This window comes from Pleurodeles waltl, chromosome 1_1 (assembly GCF_031143425.1).
Source record: "Pleurodeles waltl isolate 20211129_DDA chromosome 1_1, aPleWal1.hap1.20221129, whole genome shotgun sequence".
NCBI classification, from domain to species: Eukaryota; Metazoa; Chordata; class Amphibia; order Caudata; family Salamandridae; genus Pleurodeles; species Pleurodeles waltl.
The window spans coordinates 53,985,598-54,009,605 of NC_090436.1; the positions used below are offsets into that span (position 1 = coordinate 53,985,598).

At 42.8% G+C, this 24,008-nt stretch overlaps 1 protein-coding gene across 1 annotated transcript in view; it reads right to left on the reverse strand.

Annotated features, from left to right (window-relative positions):
• Window positions 1-24,008, reverse strand: part of LOC138262044 (receptor-type tyrosine-protein phosphatase mu-like) — a 306,256-nt gene that overhangs the window by 14,415 nt on the left and 267,833 nt on the right. Inside the window, exons 21-22 of the mRNA XM_069211767.1 lie at window positions 16,560-16,711; window positions 5,105-5,240 (exon numbers count right to left, since the gene is read on the reverse strand). Of these exons, the coding sequence (XP_069067868.1) occupies window positions 5,105-5,240; window positions 16,560-16,711 (288 nt within the window). The remainder of the gene's footprint in view (window positions 1-5,104; window positions 5,241-16,559; window positions 16,712-24,008) is intronic.

Consider the following 24,008-nt stretch of genomic DNA (forward strand, 5'->3'; position numbering starts at 1 on the left):
AATGATTTATCTATTTATTATTATATATTTTTTATTTCATTATTTATCATTTGAATTTTATTTATAGATATTATTTTATTTATTTTCATTACATTTTTCTCAAGTACAATAGGACTATATTAATAAATAGATATGTAAATACAGAGTAAGTGAATATATGTACAAGGCAATAGACCCAGCCCTATTCACCAATCATTCTTCTAGTCCTGACAACCAATCACAACACTAACCCTAAAACCACGAACCAACCCTAGTACCATTCACAACATCAACCCTAAAATCATGAACCAATAGGAATCCAAACCCTAGTACCAATCACAAAATCAACCCTAAAATAATGAACCAATAGGAATCCCAACCCTAGTACCAATCACAATGCCAACCCTAATCCTTAAACCAACAGAAACACCAATCCCAGCAACCAATCACAACAACATATGCAACAACCAATAGAAACGTATATGAAGGCCAAGTTAACTGAAAACCAAGCCCCTGTGGAAGGGAGGAGGAAGCTGGTGCTCTATTCAGAATCTCCTTGGATACAGACAGGCTGAATCCACACTTCCAAGCTAGCAGAGTCTACTTTCCAGGTAAGGGAGAGATTGTAAAACACTGAAATACTGCTTGTCGCACACTCAGATATTTCGCTTTTTCAAGGCAAAAACAGGTGATGCAGACACTTTCTAATCACAATTTAAATCACAGAAACAGATCAAGCAGTCCCCTAAACACACTCAGGTTAGCCACTGAGGTGTATGCAGCCTTTTTCCTTAAAACTAAAAGGAGGGGGGTTGGCTTTATGCAGTCTTTTGCCACAAACTACAAGGGAAATTTCAAACAGCAAGGCAAAAAAAACAGCAGTTTAAAAAGGCCAAGCTGCCTGAAATACAGGGAGCCTACAGTAAATGGGATCACAATTTGCGATCCATTAGCAAATGCAGAAATCTCAGAAAAGGTGGCCTGATGGGTTCAGCATACCACCATGTCTGTGATTGCTGTGATTGCTTTTAAATAAAGCCTTTTTTTTTAATGCAGTCTGTTTTCCTTAAAGAAAAACGGGATGCCTTTAAAAAAGGAAAATTAAAAGTTTTCTTTTTCTTTTGCTATTATTCACAAAGGGGAAGGGGCCCACTGTGGACCCCTTCCTGTTTGCGAATGTGTTACCACCTACGTGAAGTAGGTCACAAAATACAAATGTTTTGCAACTGTATTTCGGTTACAAAACATTCCTGCATACCGCTGCGATTCTGTTTTAGGAAGGAATGTCCTTGACACACCTCTTCCTAATGCCGAATTGTTATGTATGTGCAATTCCAAACTGCAATCCGGTAACATGTTACCAAGTCACAAATTGGAATTCATACATACCAAAATGCATTTTTGCGGACTACAACTGCCATTTGTGACTGCAAAAATGCATGATACATATGGCCCTTGATCCCTCCTGCACATTTGGCTTTTATTCCCTCTTTCCATGATCTTTCTAGTGCTTCCTTTGATTGTGCTCCTCATGTACCTCAGCCTTAGCATAATATCATGTTCATCTACTCTAAATTTTATGTCTGATGGTTTGAAAAATGGTTCTTTCAGTGTAAACAACACCTTACCCAATATAAGCTATATTCTTCTGAATGTGCATTCATTGGTAATGCACAGCCTTAATTTTTGAAACCTCCTCCTCGATAATAATATTGACACAGTTCTCATTGCCAAGATATTGATGAAGGAGGATTCTCCCCTGTGTATCACGCCTGCAGCTCCCTCAGGTTACAACACAAAACAATTACATCATCATACTCATCTTGGTGGTGGTGTTGCAGTAATTTTTAAAGTCCATCTTAAGGCCTCTGTTCTTGTTCTTCGCCACTTACCTCTATCTGTGATTTTTACTATTCATTCCAATTTTTATCTAAAAATACATTTATTTTACAGAACTCCTAGTCATGAAGAACACTTTTTTCAAAATTGGCCTTGAAACAAATCAATAATTGTTCTGTGAGACTTCAATCTACATGCCAATGATACAGCTGATAAGGTAGCCCATGAACTTGTTAGCTCCTACTTAGGTGTTCATCTCAATCAATGTCCCTGGGTACACATGCATTATTGACTATAACACTGGTCTTATTTTCGCACATGAGAAGCTACTTAGCTTTGCATCGTCCATTGAACTTGTTTCATCTGATCACAATGCTGTCTTTTTCCAGATTTTCTGTTCCACCCACATTAAAATGGGTAGTAACACTCAACATCTCAATATATTTGTCCCTGGTGTAAACACAATGTGTTCACCTTAGCCTCCTCCATACACCATGCCCATGCTCTATGTAGAAATTAATTCTTTCTGACATTCATAACAAGTGTGTCAGAAAAGCTCCCAACACTATGATTCCCCTTGAAATTAGAACCTCTCACAAACTACTTCCTTCAGGTCTCTGGTACTAGACAGAGTTCGCTATTGTCAATCCTGCTAATCCTGCTTTTCCTGCTGATGGAGTTTTCCATAACACCGAGCCTCACATTCACAAAAAAACGTATACAGAATTCTAAAGCTAAGTGATACTACAATTGCATTTCATCTTCTGAAAATCCTTCTAAAGAAATGTTGTCAATATATCATGCTTGTGTTCATCCTGTTGCAGCTAATACTTTCACTTCCCACACTCAAATGTTTTTCTAACATCTCTCATTTTCCCAGTATGAAATCACCAAACTACTGAAACAACATTCTCCAGACCATTCTTCTTGTACAAGTTTCCTTTCCTTTTCACTCTTTAACGTTTCAGCTTCCACCGGGTCATCTTTTGATCCAGTAGTTCTAGACCACATTCTTTCTGACCTTCATGCTGTCACATCAGGCTCGCCATTGCATCCATGCCAACCTTGCCTAGCAATATTTCATTAAGTTCTGGTAAAATACCTGACAAATGGAAAAAAGCTCTTCCATCCATCTCCTCAAAAAGTCTATGGTTGATTCTGCTGTTCTGTTCAAATATCGACCCATTTCTCTATTGCGTCTGAATGCTGAAAGTGATCTCTGTTTAGATCCATTTAAAAACATTCTTGCTTAAATCCTCCATAGTCTGGCTTCCCCTCTAATCTCCGCACTGAGATTGCCTTAGGTGCCGCAGCACATGATATTAGGATGATTCCAGATGTCAGGAGTTCCACTGCCTATATTTTTCTAGATCTTAGTGCAGCCTTCAATGCAGTCTCCCATGAGATCTTGCTGGACAGGCTTGATACCTCTGGTATAAAGGGAACAGCACATAATTGGTTCTCACCCTTTCTCCACAGATGAACCCAAGCAGCATTGCTAGCACACTTTGGCTCCCCATTTGAGGCTATCAATTGTGGGGCTCCACAGGGCTCTTCCTGATCACTACCCTTCTTAACATCTATGTGGTTACAATTGTTACTCTTACTTGTTACATTGTAAGGCCTTACATTTAATGCTTATGCTGATGATACCCAATTTATCCTTCATCTTGATGGAAATCCTGTCCATCTGCAGGACCATTTCAAAGGTTTTATATGCTCTGTGTGCAATTGGATGATTGCAATTCTCTCAAGCGTAATGGCAACAAGACCAATGCCATTGTGTTTGGTAAGCTCTTCATCTGGCAGCCTGATTCTCTCAGTGTCTTCACCCCACACCTGATTCTCTTAGTGTCTTCTCCCCCACACCTGATTCTCTTAGTGTCTTCTCCCCCACACCTGATTCTCTTAGTGTCTTCTCCCCCACACCTGATTCTCTCAGTGTCTTCTCCCCCACACCTGATTCTCTTAGTGTCTTCTCCCCCACACCTGATTCTCTCAGTGTCTTCACCCCACACCTTCTTCTAGAGATCAGAATCTTGGGGTAACTATTTATGAGAAACATTCATTTGAGGAACATTCTAATAACCATACCTCCACCTGCTATTTGTGCTCAAAGATATTAGGTAAACTGCTCAGCTGCCTCCTGGCTCATCGAGAAACACGTTGATACAAACCCTTATCCTTTCTAGGCTGAATTATTGTAATTTTATGATCATAAGACTCCCTGGCTATCTTCTATAGAAACTGCAGCTAATTCAGAATGCAGCGACCCATCTCCGTCTGTGGTTAACCGGGAAAAATAGCATTTTAGGTCATCTCTCCATTCTTCATTATTTGCATTTTAGTCAACAATGTCTCTTTAGGGCGCTCCACACAATCTTCTATATCACCACTATATGATCTCTTTTTTTTCTTTCCACGTAACTGTGAGACTTCTTCAGTCCAACAATCAGCATTATTTTAACATCCCTACATTTGATAAAGTCTGCATTGGCAGCTGGCCATTAACGGTTATCACCTCTCATGCCTGACATGCTCTTCCCTTCTGTATATCTGAGCAGAGTAGTCCCTTTTCAGATTTAGCAAAGTGCTAAAAACTTGACGATGCTCTATGTAAGTTTGGGCTTGATTTAGGGTTTGGTGGATGGGATACTCTAATACAAATTAGATGGTTAACAAGTGCACCTTAATAATCATGTCATAGGATATAATACACGTGTGACAAAGTGGATGGGATAGCCTTCATGTTTGTGATGGGGTATCCAGTCACTAATCTCTAAATCAGGCCCTTTATTTGGAGGTAGGTGGCTTCCTTAGTGCCAGGACGCACAATGTTTTTGAGTATTTCCACACTTTATAAAAAATATAAATCAATCAAATGAATCAGTTCTGAAATCGCTCGCTAAATGTTCAGTTGCTTGGGAACTCTCGTGAAAGGGTGAGGCTACAATAGCATTTCTGTCTCCTATCGATATGCTGTAAGGACGGATGCAGATTGGACTTTGTATCCCCTTTATTCATATTTTAATTGTCATCCTGTTTTCATCTTATCCTTTCTTATCTCTCTCAAAGCATGTTTGTTTGAGTGTCTTAAACTAAATTAAACTATTCTAAAATACATTTTCTAATTACTGTTTGCTCTCACCAAAGGGTATTCGATTGGTCCAAATGCATTGGGACAAAGCATGAACCAATGGTGGTGCAACCCTCTGACCAGTTTCAATCATCTGACACAGAGGGAGTGCTGCCCAAGTGCAAACTGATGTCAGTATTAATTACTTACCACGTTCGGGATGAGCTGGCATCGCTTGGCCTTTAGAAGCCGGACGACTTGAGATGGGTCCACTACCTTCTCCTCACGGATCTGTTCACACAAATTGCTAGCTGCCAAGAACAGCCCTGAGCGGCTCGCCGCATCCCTACGACAGAAGTGGGTGGAGTTATGTCAGTACATATCATGAAGGTGACTGAGCTCATCATACAGGCTTTAATGGTGCCAGGGTCAGATAATATTGTTTGATAGCTGAAAGGACTGAAATGAATAAAAACTAGGGAAACAAATAGATTTATGATGTCTTGAGATTTTATGTATTTGCATAACATAAACTATGTCATGAAGTTTAGTTTTAATGTCTTTATCTTAAGTGTAAGTCTAAAGGAACATGCAAAAGGTCTTGGAGTGACAGCAGTTTTGGCTAAGGATGTATACCACAATATATCTAAGAAAGGAGGCAGTATTATGATAATGGTTTATGAAGGGCTGGTTGAAAAATATATAGTATTGCATTTTTTCTCCACACTATGATGTCAAACATAGATTTGTGTGGCTTCCTTTCAAGACTACTGATATGTTAGGGTAGTGTGACCAATAGGAATTATACCGTTTTTTGCTCATTAATTTACCATGGATAGTGGGAATGACAATGCATACCCTTTGACCCCTAACAACATCACAGGGCTAAGCCTTTGACCCATATTTAGGTCCTCAATAACCTCAAATTCGCTATTGAGGTGCTAAGATGGATGGAAGCGAAACTAGAGGAAATAAACAAACCCCTGTACAGTCTTGTTTACTTTCTCTTCCAGTCCCTGCATTCACGACCCCTGAGCCCATGGGTAGAGCTAGGGTTTCCCAAGGGAGAGGGCAGGGCTACCAGCTAACTGACATGGTGCTCTACCTTATTATTGAGTTTTTTTAATTGGACCTACAAAAGTGTTGAATCCATACATAAGGAAGTATAGATCAACTGTGCTTATCTCCACATCAATGTACAGTGACAGTAGATACTGTCAAGTTACAGAGATGAGATAAAAATAATACATCTATACCTGCCTATATACTTACATTGATATAATAGTGGTAGGCACTATTCTGCATCCTATAGTTTTGTAGGGCAAAATAAAAAAAAAAACTCGCAATCACATCCATGAGGAATTATCACTTTTTCCTCGCATCCTTTTCCTACGAGAATCAACATGTGGCTGGTTTAACATTAATACAAATTAACAAAACACATAACATATTAGAGGGTTCTGGCTCATAGCTGGTGTCTCGTGTTGTTCCTCAATTGCCCCAGAAATAGGGTGTGTTGTTGCTTTAGTGACAGGCACTTTCAGGAGCCATTAGAGTGGTGTGTACAGCACAGGACACACAACTGGATTAAAACAGCAATATGAACACATCTATTTATCAAACGCCCTGTCTGTGAAAGCCACTTTGGGTTGATTTACTAAGCTGTGGAAAAAGAGGCTGGCAAAAACATTCTCAAAACTGTTTGCATTCTATTCATAGACTCCCACGAAGAGAAATGTTAGTAACCATATATGAAATAACAGATGCATTTGCTGGTAATCAAATATGAATGTTTTTTTCGATCTGCTTTGAAGCTTCCTGTGTCATTCTATTAATCACAGATCTTTCATGGTTTTAGCAGGCCCAGAATCCATAGTGCTGCATATTGTATTATACATTTCCAATAGCATAACCTCGTTTGCAAACCTAGCATGGGAAGTGGGATTTTGTGAGAAGAATGTAGCTAGTGTTGTGTATATGAATGGTACCTTCCCTCCAAAGCTGCGTTGGGCCTCCATGGGGGGTGGAGGAAAGAGGGAATATGCTGACACATGCACATTAAATAACTTTTGTGGAGAACAGCAAGTTTCTACCACCTAGTCATAGTACAGTGACTCGAACTGAGAGAAACTGTATATATAGGAGGTGGAGTTTACATGCTTTTAGTTCTGAGCACCCACTCGTTGCTTCCTAGCCAGAGCCCCGGTCAGCTGAAACAACAATTGTCTGGTCTTTTGCTCTGCTGCTTGCTGTTTTGCACCACACACTAGTTGGACTTTAGGCTTCGCGGCGTGTTGTGTTTTATTTTTGATAGACTCATGTGTTTTTGTCCTTTACTTTTCAAAAACAGAGTCAAGGAAAACACTTAGACAACAATTTCCCAGAAGCCCTGTGGGAAAATTCAACTTTGTTGATGCACTATAACACATGCTGCTCTTGGCTCAGAGGGCACTACTCTTATTGCTGCTTCCAACCTGACAATGTTTGTAATGGCAAAAGTCCTGCTCTTTGCACTTATGCTAGGATATTTAGGGGCATATTTACAAGCCCCTAGTGCCACCTTAGTGTCCTTTTTTTATGCTAAAGCGGTGCCAACTAGTTCCCCACCCTGTGCTATATTTACAAAGTGATGCAATACATGCATTGCTCCACTTTGGAACCCCTCACACCACATTATGCCTGAGCCAGGTAAAATGTATGCAAAGGGGGCATTCCCCTGCAGGGAGGCCGAAAAAATGGCACAGTGAAATTTACAAGATTTCACTGCGCCATTCTAGCGTAATGTTTTAACACCTGCTCAAGGCAGGCATTAAAGTGATGCTAGTACATTAACCTATGGGCCCCCCTGTGCTTTGCTGGACTAGCATCAACATGTTTGGCACTAGTCCACCAAAGAGTCACAATAGCATAAGAAATTCTGACGATATTGTCCTAACCAGAGCCATAGTGCACTTTATTGTAAATACATCGCTACCATGGTGTCGTTAGGGGGGCACAGGGCGACGCAATGAAAGTGGTGCATCGGAGCTGAAGTGCCAGTTCTTTGTAAATATGCCTTTTAGGGTTGTTGAGCTGGTTACACTGAGATATTGAGAAGGAATCCTCACCTGTTTATTGCCCATTTTAAAGGCACCTAATTGCCGGGCTGCTTCAGTCCATGGATAATGTGAAGGGACATATTTCGGACCTTCATTCAATCTCTATCCTAATCCTTGATGGCCCACCTTCACTACCACTAAAGATCCAGCACACAGAGGATTGTAATAGTGATCTAGGATATGGGACACCAGTGGTAAATGACAAGATGCAGGATGGATGCTGCATAGTAAGCACTGCCTCAGAACGAACAGAAAACTGCTCACAGACATTGGATGCTAATCTACGCCTCACAGACACACACAGTCGGTTAGGAAGCTCAAAGTGCAGAAATATCATTGGATCATGAGCGACAAACAACACTGTGGGCCTCATTTATGGAGCCCTAGCTTAACATTGCACCACTGGAGCATCATTTTTTTTTACACTCCGGTGGCATAATGTGCCAGCCCATATTTACAAGGCCACGCAAAACCACCTTGAATGGCTTTTCATGGCCTTGTAAATATGAACCCCTTTCACTCATAACACTGCCTGAAAGGGGTGTTCCAAGGGTGTTGCTTGGGGTGCTCCCACGCAACACCCAGGGAACCTGAAGGAATCTGGGGCATTCTCAGATTTACAAGTATGGGAATGCGTCAGATTCCTAAGCCACCTCAGGCGTGGGGTAAGAGTGATGCAACAGGGAGAAAACACCTTTTGTGATTGTTTTTGTGAAGGAAGGTCTCTCTTTCTGCACAAAAACAATCATCCTCACAACGCAGGCACCCTTGCACCAGGGCAGCAAATTGTGCGCCAGCACAGGGGAGAAGACAGAAATGTGCCGTATCTTGTAGATATAGCACATTTCAGCACTTTCCCGGTGGCTCAGGGTGGCACAGCACAGCAGTTGCTGTGCCGCCCTGCACCACGGGCCTTGTAAATGAGGCCCTGTATTTGCCTGTGAGCTGTGAAAATAATTTTGTTCAAGTTAATTTGCTGACAGGTTGGGCTGTTCCAACCATCACACAGCTATCTTCTTGAAATCTTTTAGAAAGGAACACACATTGATAGCTCAACTTTATTAAATAAGGGTAATTTTCAGACCTTAAACTTGAAGTGACCTTGGCTAGGGCACTTAATTGTCCATATGAGACATTGAGTTATGTTGGGGGTACCTTAGGGTGGATCCTTGGTTGCAAACATGGCTCCCATTCCAAAAACACTAAATCTATCTCTCTGGCCCAAAGTTTCAATAGAGGGGCTGCTAAGATATGTTGAACACACAGCATACAAGGCCATCTCCAAGGCTCTTTACATTGGAATTGGAATGTCAGCCTCTTGATAAGACCCGCTGACCAAATCTGCTGGTATGTTGCCCAAGAAGCCACAAATGGGATATTCCCACAAGGGGTATTATACCTGGTAAACCTTAGTCTGTGTCTTGTGGTAATGATCACAATGGGATCATGTAATGGGGACTGTATGTGCTGCAGAGACCAATCTCTGAAATCCTTTTCGTCACCAAGCAACTGGTCCTCCTTGGATTGCACCCCAGCACCCAGAGTAGCTATCTTACAAAGAGGATGTAAAAACATCTGCATAAAGAGAACAGAGGGCGTTCGACAGTGAAATTTCACATTTGACCCCAATGGAAGTTGTAATTGTCTCTGGAAGTTCACTCTTGTTTGACGACCTTCCTCTCCAAAGACCAACAGGATAGTGATCGACCAGGTCAGGCGTTACTCACCTGTGGCTAACATATAGGAACAATAGAAAGAAAAGTAATGGTCTGTGAATTCCGATGCACGCTGTAACCCTGCCAGATTGGTCTCATGGACTGATCTTCTACTTGGCAGTTCTGAGAAATCACAGGTGAGATGTGCAAGGATCTCTTTCGGAAAATGTATCCAAAAGTCATGTGACCTCATTTCTGCAGGTTCTTGCCCTATGAAAATGGCCATTGAGGTGAGCAGGTTTATGCAAACATGTAACATCGACAATAAGGCTCAGGCCGCTGTAAAAATGTCCAATGCGGGATGCACTCATTAAGCTCATTACTGAAGTCCATATAGTGATGCTGGGGTGCACAAGGTTACTTCACCCATTGGTAAAAGTCAGTGAAAGATAAAGCTTTTCTTTCTTGAGTTTGTGGCAGGAGGAACAAAGGCTGGAGAAGACTCTCAAGCATAACAACCATAGCGACCTCAGTGCTAGGACGACAGGTTGCAACGGTTTTGCAAAATTTGCATACAGTTTGCTGGATGCATGGGTATGGCAGACAGCAGAAGGAAAATGGTGGGAAAAAATGCAGGGGAGAGTACATTGCTCTCTCTCTCAGTTATTATCAAATTTGGAGAAAAGAATTGCAAGTGCCAAAGTGAGTAAATCTATAATGAAAGTGCGAGGAACCTGGTGTAGTCTGGGTCTGTTATTGAGATGGTCAGGGACAACCCTGATCCCTTCCTGCTGTGGTATGTTTGTATATAAGGACCCAATGTCCATAGTGGCCATGAAACATTCAGTTTGAGAGAATGGCATATTTTGAGCAGATTTAGAAAGTCCATGGTATCACGTATGTAGCAAGTTGTCAATGAAGTGAAAGGTTTTATGAAAAACTGTACATATTTCCCAATGGGTTCCAATATAGAATCACAGCCAGAAACTATGGGTCTCCCAGGAGGACTGGATACATTCTTGTGCTCCTTGGGCAATGTATAAATCACTGGAGTGTGAGTTTTTTTTTGCATTTTGCGTAAAAAGAATTCATTTTGGATGCGTATCCCTTCTTCTTTTGCTGCTGTGATCAGTGTCAACATCTCCTTTTGTTCATGACAAGTAGAATCCTTTATAGGTTTGGTAAAATGGTCTGTGTTGTGGAGTGTATTTCTGATCCGTAGGTATCTATGTCCTTCAATACAGTTCCGCCTCCTATGCCTGCTGACTTAATGACTAGAGAGGGTTTTTTTTAACGTGTATTAAGGGTCTTGCATTCTTCTAGTATGACATTATAAGGTGTGAAAACATTCTTTTGTTGCAAATCATGAATGTACTTAGGGACAAGCTTCTCAACAGTCAATATTTCTAGGGGGGTGGTTCTAGATGGAGGAAAAATGTTGAGGGAGGATGTAGGCCCGTGGCATCTGTGGATCTTAGGGCCAGATGTAGAAAGCATTTTGCATGGTGCAAACTGCGAAAATCGCAGTTTGCGCCATGCAAAATGCCTTTTGCGATGCACATTCACAATTTGCGAGTCGGTACCGACTCGCAAATTGTGAATGCGACTCGCAAATAGGAAGGGGTGTTCCCTTCCTATTTGCGACTCGCATCGCTATGCTAAATTGCTTTGTGACCGCGAATGCGGTCGTAAAGCAATTCGCAGTTACCACCAGTGTCACACTGGTGGTAACCCATTCGCAAAAGGGAAGGGGTCCCCATGGGACCCCTTCCCCTTTGTGAATGTTGCCCAGAATGTTTTGTCAGAGCAGGCAGTGGTCCAATGGACCACTGCCTACACTGAAAAAACGAAACCAAATGGTTTCGGTATTTTTTTTATTTTGCAACTCGTTTTCCTTTAAGGAAAACGGGCTGCAAAATAAAAAATAAAAAACTGCTTTATTTAAAAAGCAGTCACAGGCATGGAGGTCTGCTGACTTCAGCAGGCCACCATCCCTGTGAGTGCAGGGAATCGCTATGGGGTCGCAAAATGCGACCCACCTCATTAATATTAATGAGGTTGGTCTTTGCGACCCCATAGCGATTCGCAGAAGGTGTCTGAGACACCATTCTGCATATGCTTTTGCGACTCGGAAATTGCGAGTCGCACCGACTCGCAATTTCAGAATCGCAAAAGCATATCTTGCTACATCTGGCCCTTAGTGAGCAACTAATTTCTTGTGATAAAAAAGACTGTTCAGACTTAAAGCTAGAGGCCGCCCACCTTCTCATGAACATTTTATTGCAGGTACACTGCAAAGGGTGGATGTAATGGAAGCATAATTTACAATTCCTATCTTCTCTATTCACTGCAGATTTTGTTAGTTCACCTTTGTGGGTATGAATTAGAAACTATCTAGTCTACCATTCAGGCTGTTTCATCCCCTTGTGCTGTTCATTAAACCAGTGGTGGAGGCTTTTTTATTGCAAGGCATTGGATGCTAATCTATGCAGACAATATGATCATCATTACTCCAGGCAAACATAACTTGTCCTCTCATGTTAAGATGTCATGGTTATTTTACGAAGCATGGACTGTGTCCCCAACTGAGACAAACCCTGGGTGAGCTCATCTAAATCTGAATATGGGTTAAAATCTATACAATGATTAATACTTTTTTTAAGTGCACAAATTCCCACACGCATCATGGAGATTTAGCCAGCTCTTTTCATGACACTTTCCGAGCCAGTGCTAACAAGTTTGAAATCCTGTGTTGACTTTTAATGCACTCATTGTTACTTTGTTCTCTGGAATACTAACATTTATGGTGAAGTGGAGGGGGGATGGGAGGTGAGGCTAGTATGATGGTGAAGTTATGGTTGCACCAAAAATGCACAATATTAGTGGATTTTAGGTTTTGCTTCATAACCATAAATTCCATTGTTCCATTGCAGCAGTTCTAGTTCTTTAGGTGTATTTCTGAATGAAATACTTTGTCCACAGTCAAAGTAAGCACCCAACGTACAAGTCCCCTCGCACCCTACAACCAGCTGTGCTAGGCCTTTCCTCATAAAAAAAGTGTGATCTGGTTTTAGGGTATGCTCTGCACCCAGGCCCTTGCAGTGACAGCTGGCTGCACCCGGTGCCAAACCCTGAGCTCCATGACCCCACAGTGCACGGCCTTCAGCTATGCCCTGCACCCTGCTGCATGCACGCAGGACCTACGCATGCCTTGCATCCATGTCAACTAGGCCCAGAATTGCTTGTGCTCTTATGTAGCAAATAATGACAACAATGAATAGCCTCCTGTCACTCCCTACATCAAGTCTATGTCCCCCTACATCAATTGGTCTCATCTTAAACTCAGTCCTCCAAATGCTCATTGGAAGGGCTCATTGTTCAAACTTGAGAGCAGTTGGTTTTGGATGAAAGGTGTGGCGTTTGCCCATACACTGTGCTCAGTCGTCCTGGCCCCAAGGCTTGTGGCCATGTAGAGCAAACTCTAGCCACTGTCCCTTCAACTCAGAGAGCTTTTGAAGAACAATTCCGATAATTAACTTCTGATCTTTCTTATTTTTTTACATTTTTAAAATAGGTGCTGGATGTAGGGGTGCTTGTCACAGCACCCCCAGCAGTGGCGGCCACTCCCTTAGACAAAAGAGCATCGCCCCCCTGATGCCAGTGCCACCAAAAAGGTGAAAAATAAAATGGTAATAAAATACATTTATTACCATTTTATTTTTACCTGTCCCCAGCTGAGCCGTGTGTGGGGGCGGGACCACTGCTGCTCACTAGCAGCAGGGGAGTGATGCTGAGATCACTCTGCACGTATCATTTTGGTCGGACCTCTTGCGATGGCCAGCCTGACATGCGCAGTGCAAACCTCTCTGCTTAGCTGTCTAAGACAGTTGAGTGGAGAGCAGGCACAGGTCATCAGTGCCTGATGGAGCATTGAGGCAGCCCGCTCCAGCCAATCCTGGCGTTGCTCTCAGGCTGCTAACATTATCAGCAGCATGACAGCAGAGTCTACATTGGTGTGGAGCATTAAATTGCTGCACTCAGAGCACACTAAATGTTTGGTTGGTTACCCCACCAAATGCTTAGGGTACCAGATGCTACTGAACCCCAGAATAAATATGATGGAGTTCAGAAAGTGAACAAGCAATAACATTGTCTTTAGATTTTGTTTTTATGAGGACAAAGGTCAAACACAGGCTTTGTCTTCTGAGAAACTGCAGTTTAGTCTTTTGACATGGTGATTGGTGCCCACTTTTCTTAAACTGCAAAGTTAGAGCATTTTGTAAAGTGAACTATCTGACAATCTTCTTGGAGTGTGGGGGGTAGCAAAGGAAAGGCAGTGAGTTGTTATTTTCTGTCTAACACACTACAACATTTAAATACCTGTAAATGAAATGCGCAAATATTTCAAAAGAAATCAGCAGTTAGCACAAATGCAGCACATTTTTGTGTCATTCTGAAGGGTGGTGGATACAAGGGTTTCATAGGTTCAAAACAAATGAAAACCCTTTACTTGGTGATGTGAACATGATAGATATTTACTCAGACCCGATTTTAACATGTTATCGTTTGTGAGCTATGGTTTTATCAGTAAAACTGCACGTCAGTGAGAATTCTGGGGTAATTTCAATGGAATATGTGCTGTCTTTAAACCTGAGTTTTGCTACCAGACCATGCAAAAGTATGCTCCAAAAAGGCACCACCTCCTACATACCCCTTCCCACTCTCCTGCTTAATGGGTGTGGCTCGTTCCCTATGGTTATTCTTCATGTGACGGTTGTTTTGTTGTGATGTAACACTGAAGACAGCACCTCCATTCTGAAAATTGTTCCAGCGTCACTGGCTGCTTTGAGAACGATTTACAGACTAGCCCAGCACAGTCCTGTGGATAGAAAACCTACAGTTTTGGGGAAAAGGGGCAGGGCGGAATGGCACATGGTGGGGGGAGGTGGGGAATGACAAAACAATCAAAAATATATATATATATTTTTTAATATACCTTCCTCCACTCAACTTGCTGCGCCATGCTGCTCTGTTTTCTTCACTGCAGGCACAGGCTTCCAGCCTGCCCAGCAGCCAATCTTAATGCTGCTTTCATGGTGCTGGCAGCATGAAAGCACCGTTAGGAGTGGATGGGGTGCCTAGCCTGGGTGCTTCGAGGCAGAGTGGGAGCCTCTGCCTGCTCTCTCCAACCCGGCAACACAGTGCCCAAGATGGCCGGCCAAACGTACATGTGCACTCATCTTCCGTCCCTGTCATCGTCCGTGGCCCCGCACCTTTTACAATAAAACTATAATAAACATAGTTTATTATGGCTTTATCATAAAAGTTTTTCAGCTGCTGCAGCTGGTGGGGACGATGCTCCTCTGCCATAGCGGAGGAGTCTCCACTGAAAACCTAACACCTACCATGCTCATTTAAACTACTTTTTGGTATGTTCAATTTTTCAGGATCCCTCTGAGTTTGGAGTGCTACCTGCTTGGATCGAGAGCTGCGCTCATTGCGTGATGACGTAGAGAGACAAATGTTTACAGTGGCGTAATGAAACTTGAGGGGGGTCCCCTACAAAGTAAATGGAGGGGACCCCTTCCAGACTCATTCAGAAGCTCTCAGGCTATGGTGAGGAGGGCCCCCTGGAGCTTGCGGGCCTCCCGCTCTGCAGGGCCTCGGGGGCCTTTGTTATGCATTGATCTTCAATCATTGACAACCGATCAACTCGTAATGGTGGGTAACTGATTAGTGTTTAATAACTATAGAATGCACGATCCGGTAAAGAGCTGCATCAGCCTATTAGAACTGTTTCCATTTTAAAAAAGCTGTTGTTTAACGGTTAGTGGACACTTTCTGTCAAAATATACATAAGATAGGGATTGAAAGCCCGCTGATGCATTTTATTGGTGCAAATATTTATAAAACTGACAGAATGGTTTCACACAATACTTAAAAGTGCCCATGCTAGGTAGAGTTCATAGCGCCAAGAGTCGTGCCATTCACCAGTTTTTACTGTAGAGGAGAAGACAGATTCCAACAAATTTAAAAAAGGGAAAATACTGCATTACTTCACTTCGAATAACTGACAATCAGCTCTAAATTAGATTGGAAGAATTTGAGACGGACTGGGCAAAGTCTTCGCCAAATTCACGTAGAGTCATCCAACAGCGCCATAGGTATTGGCAAATAAAAAAAAAACGGTTGCGGATTTAAGAATGGCCTAGCACAACATTAGCGTCATTTTTTAATGGTAATGTGGCGTAGGCTGGCAAAAGCGCTGCACCATATTTACAAACTAGTGTAGTGCACATATTGCGCCACTTTGTAAACCCTTGCGCTACATTATGCCTGTGCCAGGCATAATTTATGCAAGGTGGGCGTTCCCCCACAGGGAGGCCCAGAAAAATGGCGCAGTGGAATCTATGAAATTCCACTGTGCCATTTTTAGTGTAATGTTTAACACTTGCTCAGTGCAGGTGTTAAATTGAAGCACACCCTTGTTTATAATGGGCCTCTATGTACTTTGTAGGATTAGCGCCAACATTTTTGGCGCTAATCCTGTAAAGTACCACAAAAGCGCAATGGTGCGCTGCATCATTAATATGGTGCACACATGGTGGCGTCCCTTTTCTTAAATCTGGGCCTCAATTTTCAATAAAAGTGTTAACTCAACAAAGCTGCACATTTATGACGTACACAGGCATTAAATCAACGTATAATGCTAGGGAGAAGAGAATCTAGTCTGTGGTTCAAATGCCATTCTTTACCTAAAAAGCATGCCATTTAAAATTAGGAACATGGTTCACATTTTTTATTCAGGAATTTAATGCAAGGCGTGCTACAATGTGTGGGCCTAGACAGAATGAACATGAAAAAAAGGTCTGAGTCGTAATCCTTCTCTAAGGTCAGCATATCTGCACTCACCAGCATGTGACGAGAACATGTCTGTCGTCGCCCCGGCACTGTCCAACCTCTCCCAGGATGCTTAAGATGGGTTCTGGGGTCTTCGGATGGAGATGCTGCATGGGCCAGTTGTCCAGTTGCCATAACTTCACCTCCATCTCTGAGACAGTGACCTTTAAAGGAAACGGGAGGGGTTGTGTTAAAGTGCCAATAAAGAAGAACTCATCAAGTCGCATACAAAGTGAGTGGGGAGACTGGGTATGGAAGACGGACAGGAGTACAAAACACATATAGTTAAATATATCCATGAACTGGTAATGAAACATATTGGGCCTCATTCCGACCCTGGCGGTCATGGACCGCCAGGGCCGGGGACGGAGGAAGCACCGCCAACAGGCTGGCGGTGCTTCTGGGGCCATTCTGACCGCGGCGGTAAAGCCGCGGTCAGAAAAGGGAAACCGGCGGTTTCCCGCCGGTTTTCCCCTGCCCCCACGGCGGCGCTGCAAGCAGCGCCGCCATGGGGATTCCGACCCCCTTCCCGCGAGCCTGTTCCTGGCGGTTTACACCGCCAGGAAGAGGCGGCGGGAACAGGTGTCGTGGGGCCCCTGGGGGCCCCATTAAGATTTTCAGTGTCTGCAAAGCAGACACTGAAAATCGTGACGGGTGCCACTGCACCCGTCGCACACCAGCAACTCCGCCGGCTCCATTCGGAGCTGGCTTCATCGTTGCTGGGGAATGACCCCCATAGTGCGGGATTCAGCCTAGTTCCTATTCAATCTACAACTTACAATCAAAGCATTAAGCAAATATGGCTTTTCTGGAGCAATTATTTAAACATGCCTCAACTTGCTAGTTGTAATAGTAAAGTTTGTAAAATGGAAGTTGAATATGAATTGAAGTTTTCACCTGTTTTTCTATTAAAAGAAGTAGTTGCTCAAATGTACAAGCCTAATAAATGTTCTGAACACTATAAAATCCACTTTAGATTAAACCAGGCAAACATGTCTGAGACATTTTTGATGTGTTACAGCTTTAAGTAGGCTTATCAACAAATTGTGGTGATAAAATGAGAGATTATTATTTAGACCTAGAAGGGCGCATAATATAACAACAACACCACCTCAAGCTGCAAGATCTATTCTACTGTCCTGAAACGCCTTATCTGAGCATCAAAGGGCGAATGTGGCTATGTGTTGCAGCGAATGGAAGCCACACAGGTAGAAGAATAATCTGTTTATTCACTTCCAGCTCCCGGCACCTTCCCTCACACAAACATGGAGGACCTCCTTCTCCACACTCCAACGGTGTGTGTGGTGGTGCCATACTCACATTCAGAAGAACAGGTCTTGTGCTAAAACGCAACATACAACGCATAATATATGTTGCTAAATCCCCCATAAGTGAGAAGGGAATGCCCAGAGGTGGGTCTCGTGCTCACTCTGCCACCGGACTCAAGGTAGCCTGTCTGATGAGGGGTGATACCCCAAAACGGGTCCCGGGATGCTTGTTTCTGGTCGAGGAAGCACCTGGCGTTCGGGCTGGATTGTTCCCATGGAGAGCAGGGTCGAAAAAAAAAAGATGGATTTAACCCAGATCTGTGAATGACAGTGTGCATCATTCCACCCATCTTCTTTTTGTGTTGCTTCTCACACAACAGAGAACACAGTTTAAGAGATAAAAGCAGCACCTATACTAATAATAGTACAAGGAGAAGGGAAAGAATGACGAAAAAACCTACAAATAAATCAAACTACATCATAAGGGACAGGCTCAGTTATATAATTTGCCACTGCCCCTAAGCCAGGATGGTCTTTTGCATAAAATGTTACATTGTATGACATTTCTTACTTATATGTTTCCGAAGAATCACAGTAGCAAAATCAGCACTTCACCCTTTTGAAAGAATAGGAACCACTTTGCTAGTATGACACATTTTTTCTCTAGCCTTAAAAATACTGATACTGACCTCCATGATCACAACTCCAGAACTGAACTTCAACTACCTTTCAAAAGATGGCCCAGACATGTAGGTGCTCACCCACTGCAACCTTCCTCCAATGTGGACCTAAGAACATTATACCATACTTTCGTAGTAAACTGTATAGATAAAATACTAAGAGGCCATCTCATTTACCATACAACACTCTCTCTGGCCCATCTTTGCCCCATTCCCACAGGGTATCGATCAACATTAGCAGACTGCCCTCTAAGCAACAAAAAGAGGAAATGCGAGTGACAGACTGCGTTGTGTTCCTGTAATCTCATAGCATCAATTTCACAGACTGAACCATGAGATTTCTGCATGCTGTCCCTCTGAACGCATTTCGATATCATATGGTTGACCCATTCAGAGTTCTAATTGATTGAGGGTTATAAAGTAATGGGCCTTAAATGCTTAATAGGACAACTATTAACAAAGGTCATCACTTTATGACATGTGAGTTGGACCCCCATTACCAGAAATAATTGCGAGAACAAAAAACATTGGTGGGGGATACAATGACAATGTTGGTATCAGGACCTGTTAAAAATGCAATTTCTACAAATACAGATAAATAGTCTAGCAAGACCATAGCACAATGTTACTGTTTAGGTATAGTATGTAAGGGTCCCAAGAAAAATATAGCTTGTTTGTCTGGGGCACCCACTGTAATTAAATGGGGTGTCCATGCTCTGTTACACTTGTCGCTACTTCTACACTGTACACAGCAATTAACTTAAGTATTAATGTCTTTGTCCATGGTGGGCCACCAGCCTACATGTAGGGCCTGATTATGACCTTGGGGGAGGGGTTTACTCCGTCACAAACGTGACAGATATCCTGTTCACCATATTACAAGTTCCATAGGATATAATGGAACTTGGAATACGGTGGGCGGGATATCCGTCTTGTTTGCGATGAAGTAATCCCCTCGCCTTAGGTCGTAATCAGGCCCTTAGTGAGTGAAGCACCTATGTGACCAGCATCAGCAATGCCAAGAAATGTATATCTAATAGAGGATGAACACACTTATAGCCTCTAGAAAGAATGCCCTCCACTACTGATAATTCTAGTGACACCTTCCAGAATGGTCTGATGTTCACCGAAAGAGTCTTCTCCTTAGGTCATCCATTAGTGCTGTACTTCATTAATACTCTTAGGGAGTCGTCTTCACCCACTGCATTAATCTATTGTTTGTGAGACACATATAACGCCAGATCCTTTGCAATAACACCCAAGAAAACACTCTCCATCCCCACACTCTGATAGGTCTTCATTAAAAGAAGAGGGTGATCTACAATAGCGCACTCTTTGCACCGGATATTAATTGAACATCCCTTCCGGACTCTGGTACCTTGGTGCTTAATATATATTTCTCGTGGTGTATTGATATCTGTGCTATTGAGGACAGTGCTAATAAAGATAATACACTGTTCCAGCTAGAAAAGGAGAGGATACTCAAGAGGGGTCCTAATCTTTAGGAGCAAAAAACCTCACACACCCAAAAGGGTGTCATGCTTCATCATCGGAGTTGCTCCTCGTCAGACTGGCGCTGCAATGTCTGACGGGCACCACCCCGAATGGGGGGGCTCTTTGCCGGAGATCTTTATCAATGATGATGCCACAACCCTACATAAGAGTGTGAAGGAAGGAGATCAATAGAAGGAGGTTTAAGATTGACTCTCTAAACCTGAAGTGAGTAATCTATTTATTAGTCTAAACGAGGATCAGAGGCCAAGATTAAAAAATAGTCACAGGACTGAAACAGAGGTAACGGTCAATCACTCTCTAACGAAAAAGAACCGAGGGTGGGGAACTTCCAAGCCATCCCTCGTCAGGGTCAACATTTTTCGCGTCTCTAGTGGCCCATATGGGTCCAGTGACGCTTCTTCAGGACCAGTTGACTATATGTATCTCCTATTCATAAACAACGTGGATAGTTACAACCTAAAATTGTCAGTACAAACATATCCAATCACTTACACTAGTATAGGAAGGAACTATTATTCCTAACTGTCGCCCGTCCCCCTTAAGGAGCGCGCTACATGGGACAACATGGACCAGTAGTCAGGTGCAAAACTATTTAGTTGTTGGTGCTCCTGAATGCGGGCAACCTACCCGGGTCCGCGTCTCCCGTATTGAGGACAGTAACTAATGGGTGTTGATCTATTCTAAAACAATCCTCTCTGCCCTAGACAGAAGAGAAAAAAATATTCACTGCTCGCACAGCAGTCAGAATATATTTTTCAATTACTGGATAATATTGTTTTGGGTTTTTCAGATGCAAATCCTAAAGTTCTTTCTTACCATAGCCCCCTGTTCTATGTCACTGGCAAATTAATAGGTTTTATTGAAATGTTGAAGAGAAGTGATTTACTGTTCTTGATGAATGGTTTGACTGGCAAAATCCTGCATGAACTGTGGGTATCATTTGAGTAATGTAAAAAATGACTTATCCCGCCGGTTTTCCCCTGCCCCTACGGCGGCGCTGCAAGCAGCGCCGCCATGGGGATTCCGACCCCCTTCCCGCGAGCCTGTTCCTGGCGGTTTACACCGCCAGGAAGAGGCGGCGGGAACAGGTGTCGTGGGGCCCCTGGGGGCCCCATTAAGATTTTCAGTGTCTGCAAAGCAGACACTGAAAATCGTGACGGGTGCCACTGCACCCGTCGCACACCAGCAACTCCGCCGGCTCCATTCGGAGCTGGCTTCATCGTTGCTGGGGCTTTCCCGCTGGGCGGGCAGGCGGTCTTTTGGCGGTCTCCGCCCGGCGGGCAGCGCCCGCCGCCTGCCGGGGTCGGAATGACCCCCATAGTGCGGGATTCAGCCTAGTTCCTATTCAATCTACAACTTACAATCAAAGCATTAAGCAAATATGGCTTTTCTGGAGCAATTATTTAAACATGCCTCAACTTGCTAGTTGTAATAGTAAAGTTTGTAAAATGGAAGTTGAATATGAATTGAAGTTTTCACCTGTTTTTCTATTAAAAGAAGTAGTTGCTCAAATGTACAAGCCTAATAAATGTTCTGAACACTATAAAATCCACTTTAGATTAAACCAGGCAAACATGTCTGAGACATTTTTGATGTGTTACAGCTTTAAGTAGGCTTATCAACAAATTGTGGTGATAAAATGAGAGATTATTATTTAGACCTAGAAGGGCTCATAATATAACAACAACACCACCTCAAGCTGCAAGATCTATTCTACTGTCCTGAAACGCCTTATCTGAGCATCAAAGGGCGAATGTGGCTATGTGTTGCAGCGAATGGAAGCCACACAGGTAGAAGAATAATCTGTTTATTCACTTCCAGCTCCCGGCACCTTCCCTCACACAAACATGGAGGACCTCCTTCTCCACACTCCAACGGTGTGTGTGGTGGTGCCATACTCACATTCAGAAGAACAGGTCTTGTGCTAAAACGCAACATACAACGCATAATATATGTTGCTAAATCCCCCATAAGTGAGAAGGGAATGCCCAGAGGTGGGTCTCGTGCTCACTGTGCCACCGGACTCAAGGTAGCCTGTCTGATGAGGGGTGATACCCCAAAACGGGTCCCGGGATGCTCTTTTCTGGTCGAGGAAGCACCTGGCGTTCGGGCTGGATTGTTCCCATGGGGAGCAGGGTCGGAAAAAAAAAGATGGATTTAACCCAGATCTGTGAATGACAGTGTGCATCATTCCGCCCATCTTCTTTTTGTGTTGCTTCTCACACAACAGAGAACACAGTTTAAGAGATAAAAGCAGCACCTATACTAATAATAGTACAAGGAGAAGGGAAAGAATGACGAAAAAACCTACAAATAAATCAAACTACATCATAAGGGACAGGCTCAGTTATATAATTTGCCACTGCCCCTAAGCCAGGATGGTCTTTTGCATAAAATGTTACATTGTATGACATTTCTTACTTATATGTTTCCGAAGAATCACAGTAGCAAAATCAGCACTTCACCCTTTTGAAAGAATAGGAACCACTTTGCTAGTATGACACATTTTTTCTCTAGCCTTAAAAATACTGATACTGACCTCCATGATCACAACTCCAGAACTGAACTTCAACTACCTTTCAAAAGATGGCCCAGACATGTAGGTGCTCACCCACTGCAACCTTCCTCCAATGTGGACCTAAGAACATTATACCATACTTTCGTAGTAAACTGTATAGATAAAATACTAAGAGGCCATCTCATTTACCATACAACACTCTCTCTGGCCCATCTTTGCCCCATTCCCACAGGGTATCGATCAACATTAGCAGACTGCCCTCTAAGCAACAAAAAGAGGAAATGCGAGTGACAGACTGCGTTGTGTTCCTGTAATCTCATAGCATCAATTTCACAGACTGAACCATGAGATTTCTGCATGCTGTCCCTCTGAACGCATTTCGATATCATATGGTTGACCCATTCAGAGTTCTAATTGATTGAGGGTTATAAAGTAATGGGCCTTAAATGCTTAATAGGACAACTATTAACAAAGGTCATCACTTTATGACATGTGAGTTGGACCCCCATTACCAGAAATAATTGCGAGAACAAAAAACATTGGTGGGGGATACAATGACAATGTTGGTATCAGGACCTGTTAAAAATGCAATTTCTACAAATACAGATAAATAGTCTAGCAAGACCATAGCACAATGTTACTGTTTAGGTATAGTATGTAAGGGTCCCAAGAAAAATATAGCTTGTTTGTCTGGGGCACCCACTGTAATTAAATGGGGTGTCCATGCTCTGTTACACTTGTCGCTACTTCTACACTGTACACAGCAATTAACTTAAGTATTAATGTCTTTGTCCATGGTGGGCCACCAGCCTACATGTAGGGCCTGATTATGACCTTGGGGGAGGGGTTTACTCCGTCACAAACGTGACAGATATCCTGTTCACTATATTACAAGTTCCATAGGATATAATGGAACTTGGAATACGGTGGGCGGGATATCCGTCTTGTTTGCGATGAAGTAATCCCCTCGCCTTAGGTCGTAATCAGGCCCTTAGTGAGTGAAGCACCTATGTGACCAGCATCAGCAATGCCAAGAAATTTATATCTAATAGAGGATGAACACACTTATAGCCTCTAGAAAGAATGCCCTCCACTACTGATAATTCTAGTGACACCTTCCAGAATGGTCTGATGTTCACCGAAAGAGTCTTCTCCTTAGGTCATCCATTAGTGCTGTACTTCATTAATACTCTTAGGGAGTCGTCTTCACCCACTGCATTAATCTATTGTTTGTGAGACACATATAACGCCAGATCCTTTGCAATAACACCCAAGAAAACACTCTCCATCCCCACACTCTGATAGGTCTTCATTAAAAGAAGAGGGTGATCTACAATAGCGCACTCTTTGCACCGGATATTAATTGAACATCCCTTCCGGACTCTGGTACCTTGGTGCTTAATATATATTTCTCGTGATGTATTGATATCTGTGCTATTGAGGACAGTGCTAATAAAGATAATACACTGTTCCAGCTAGA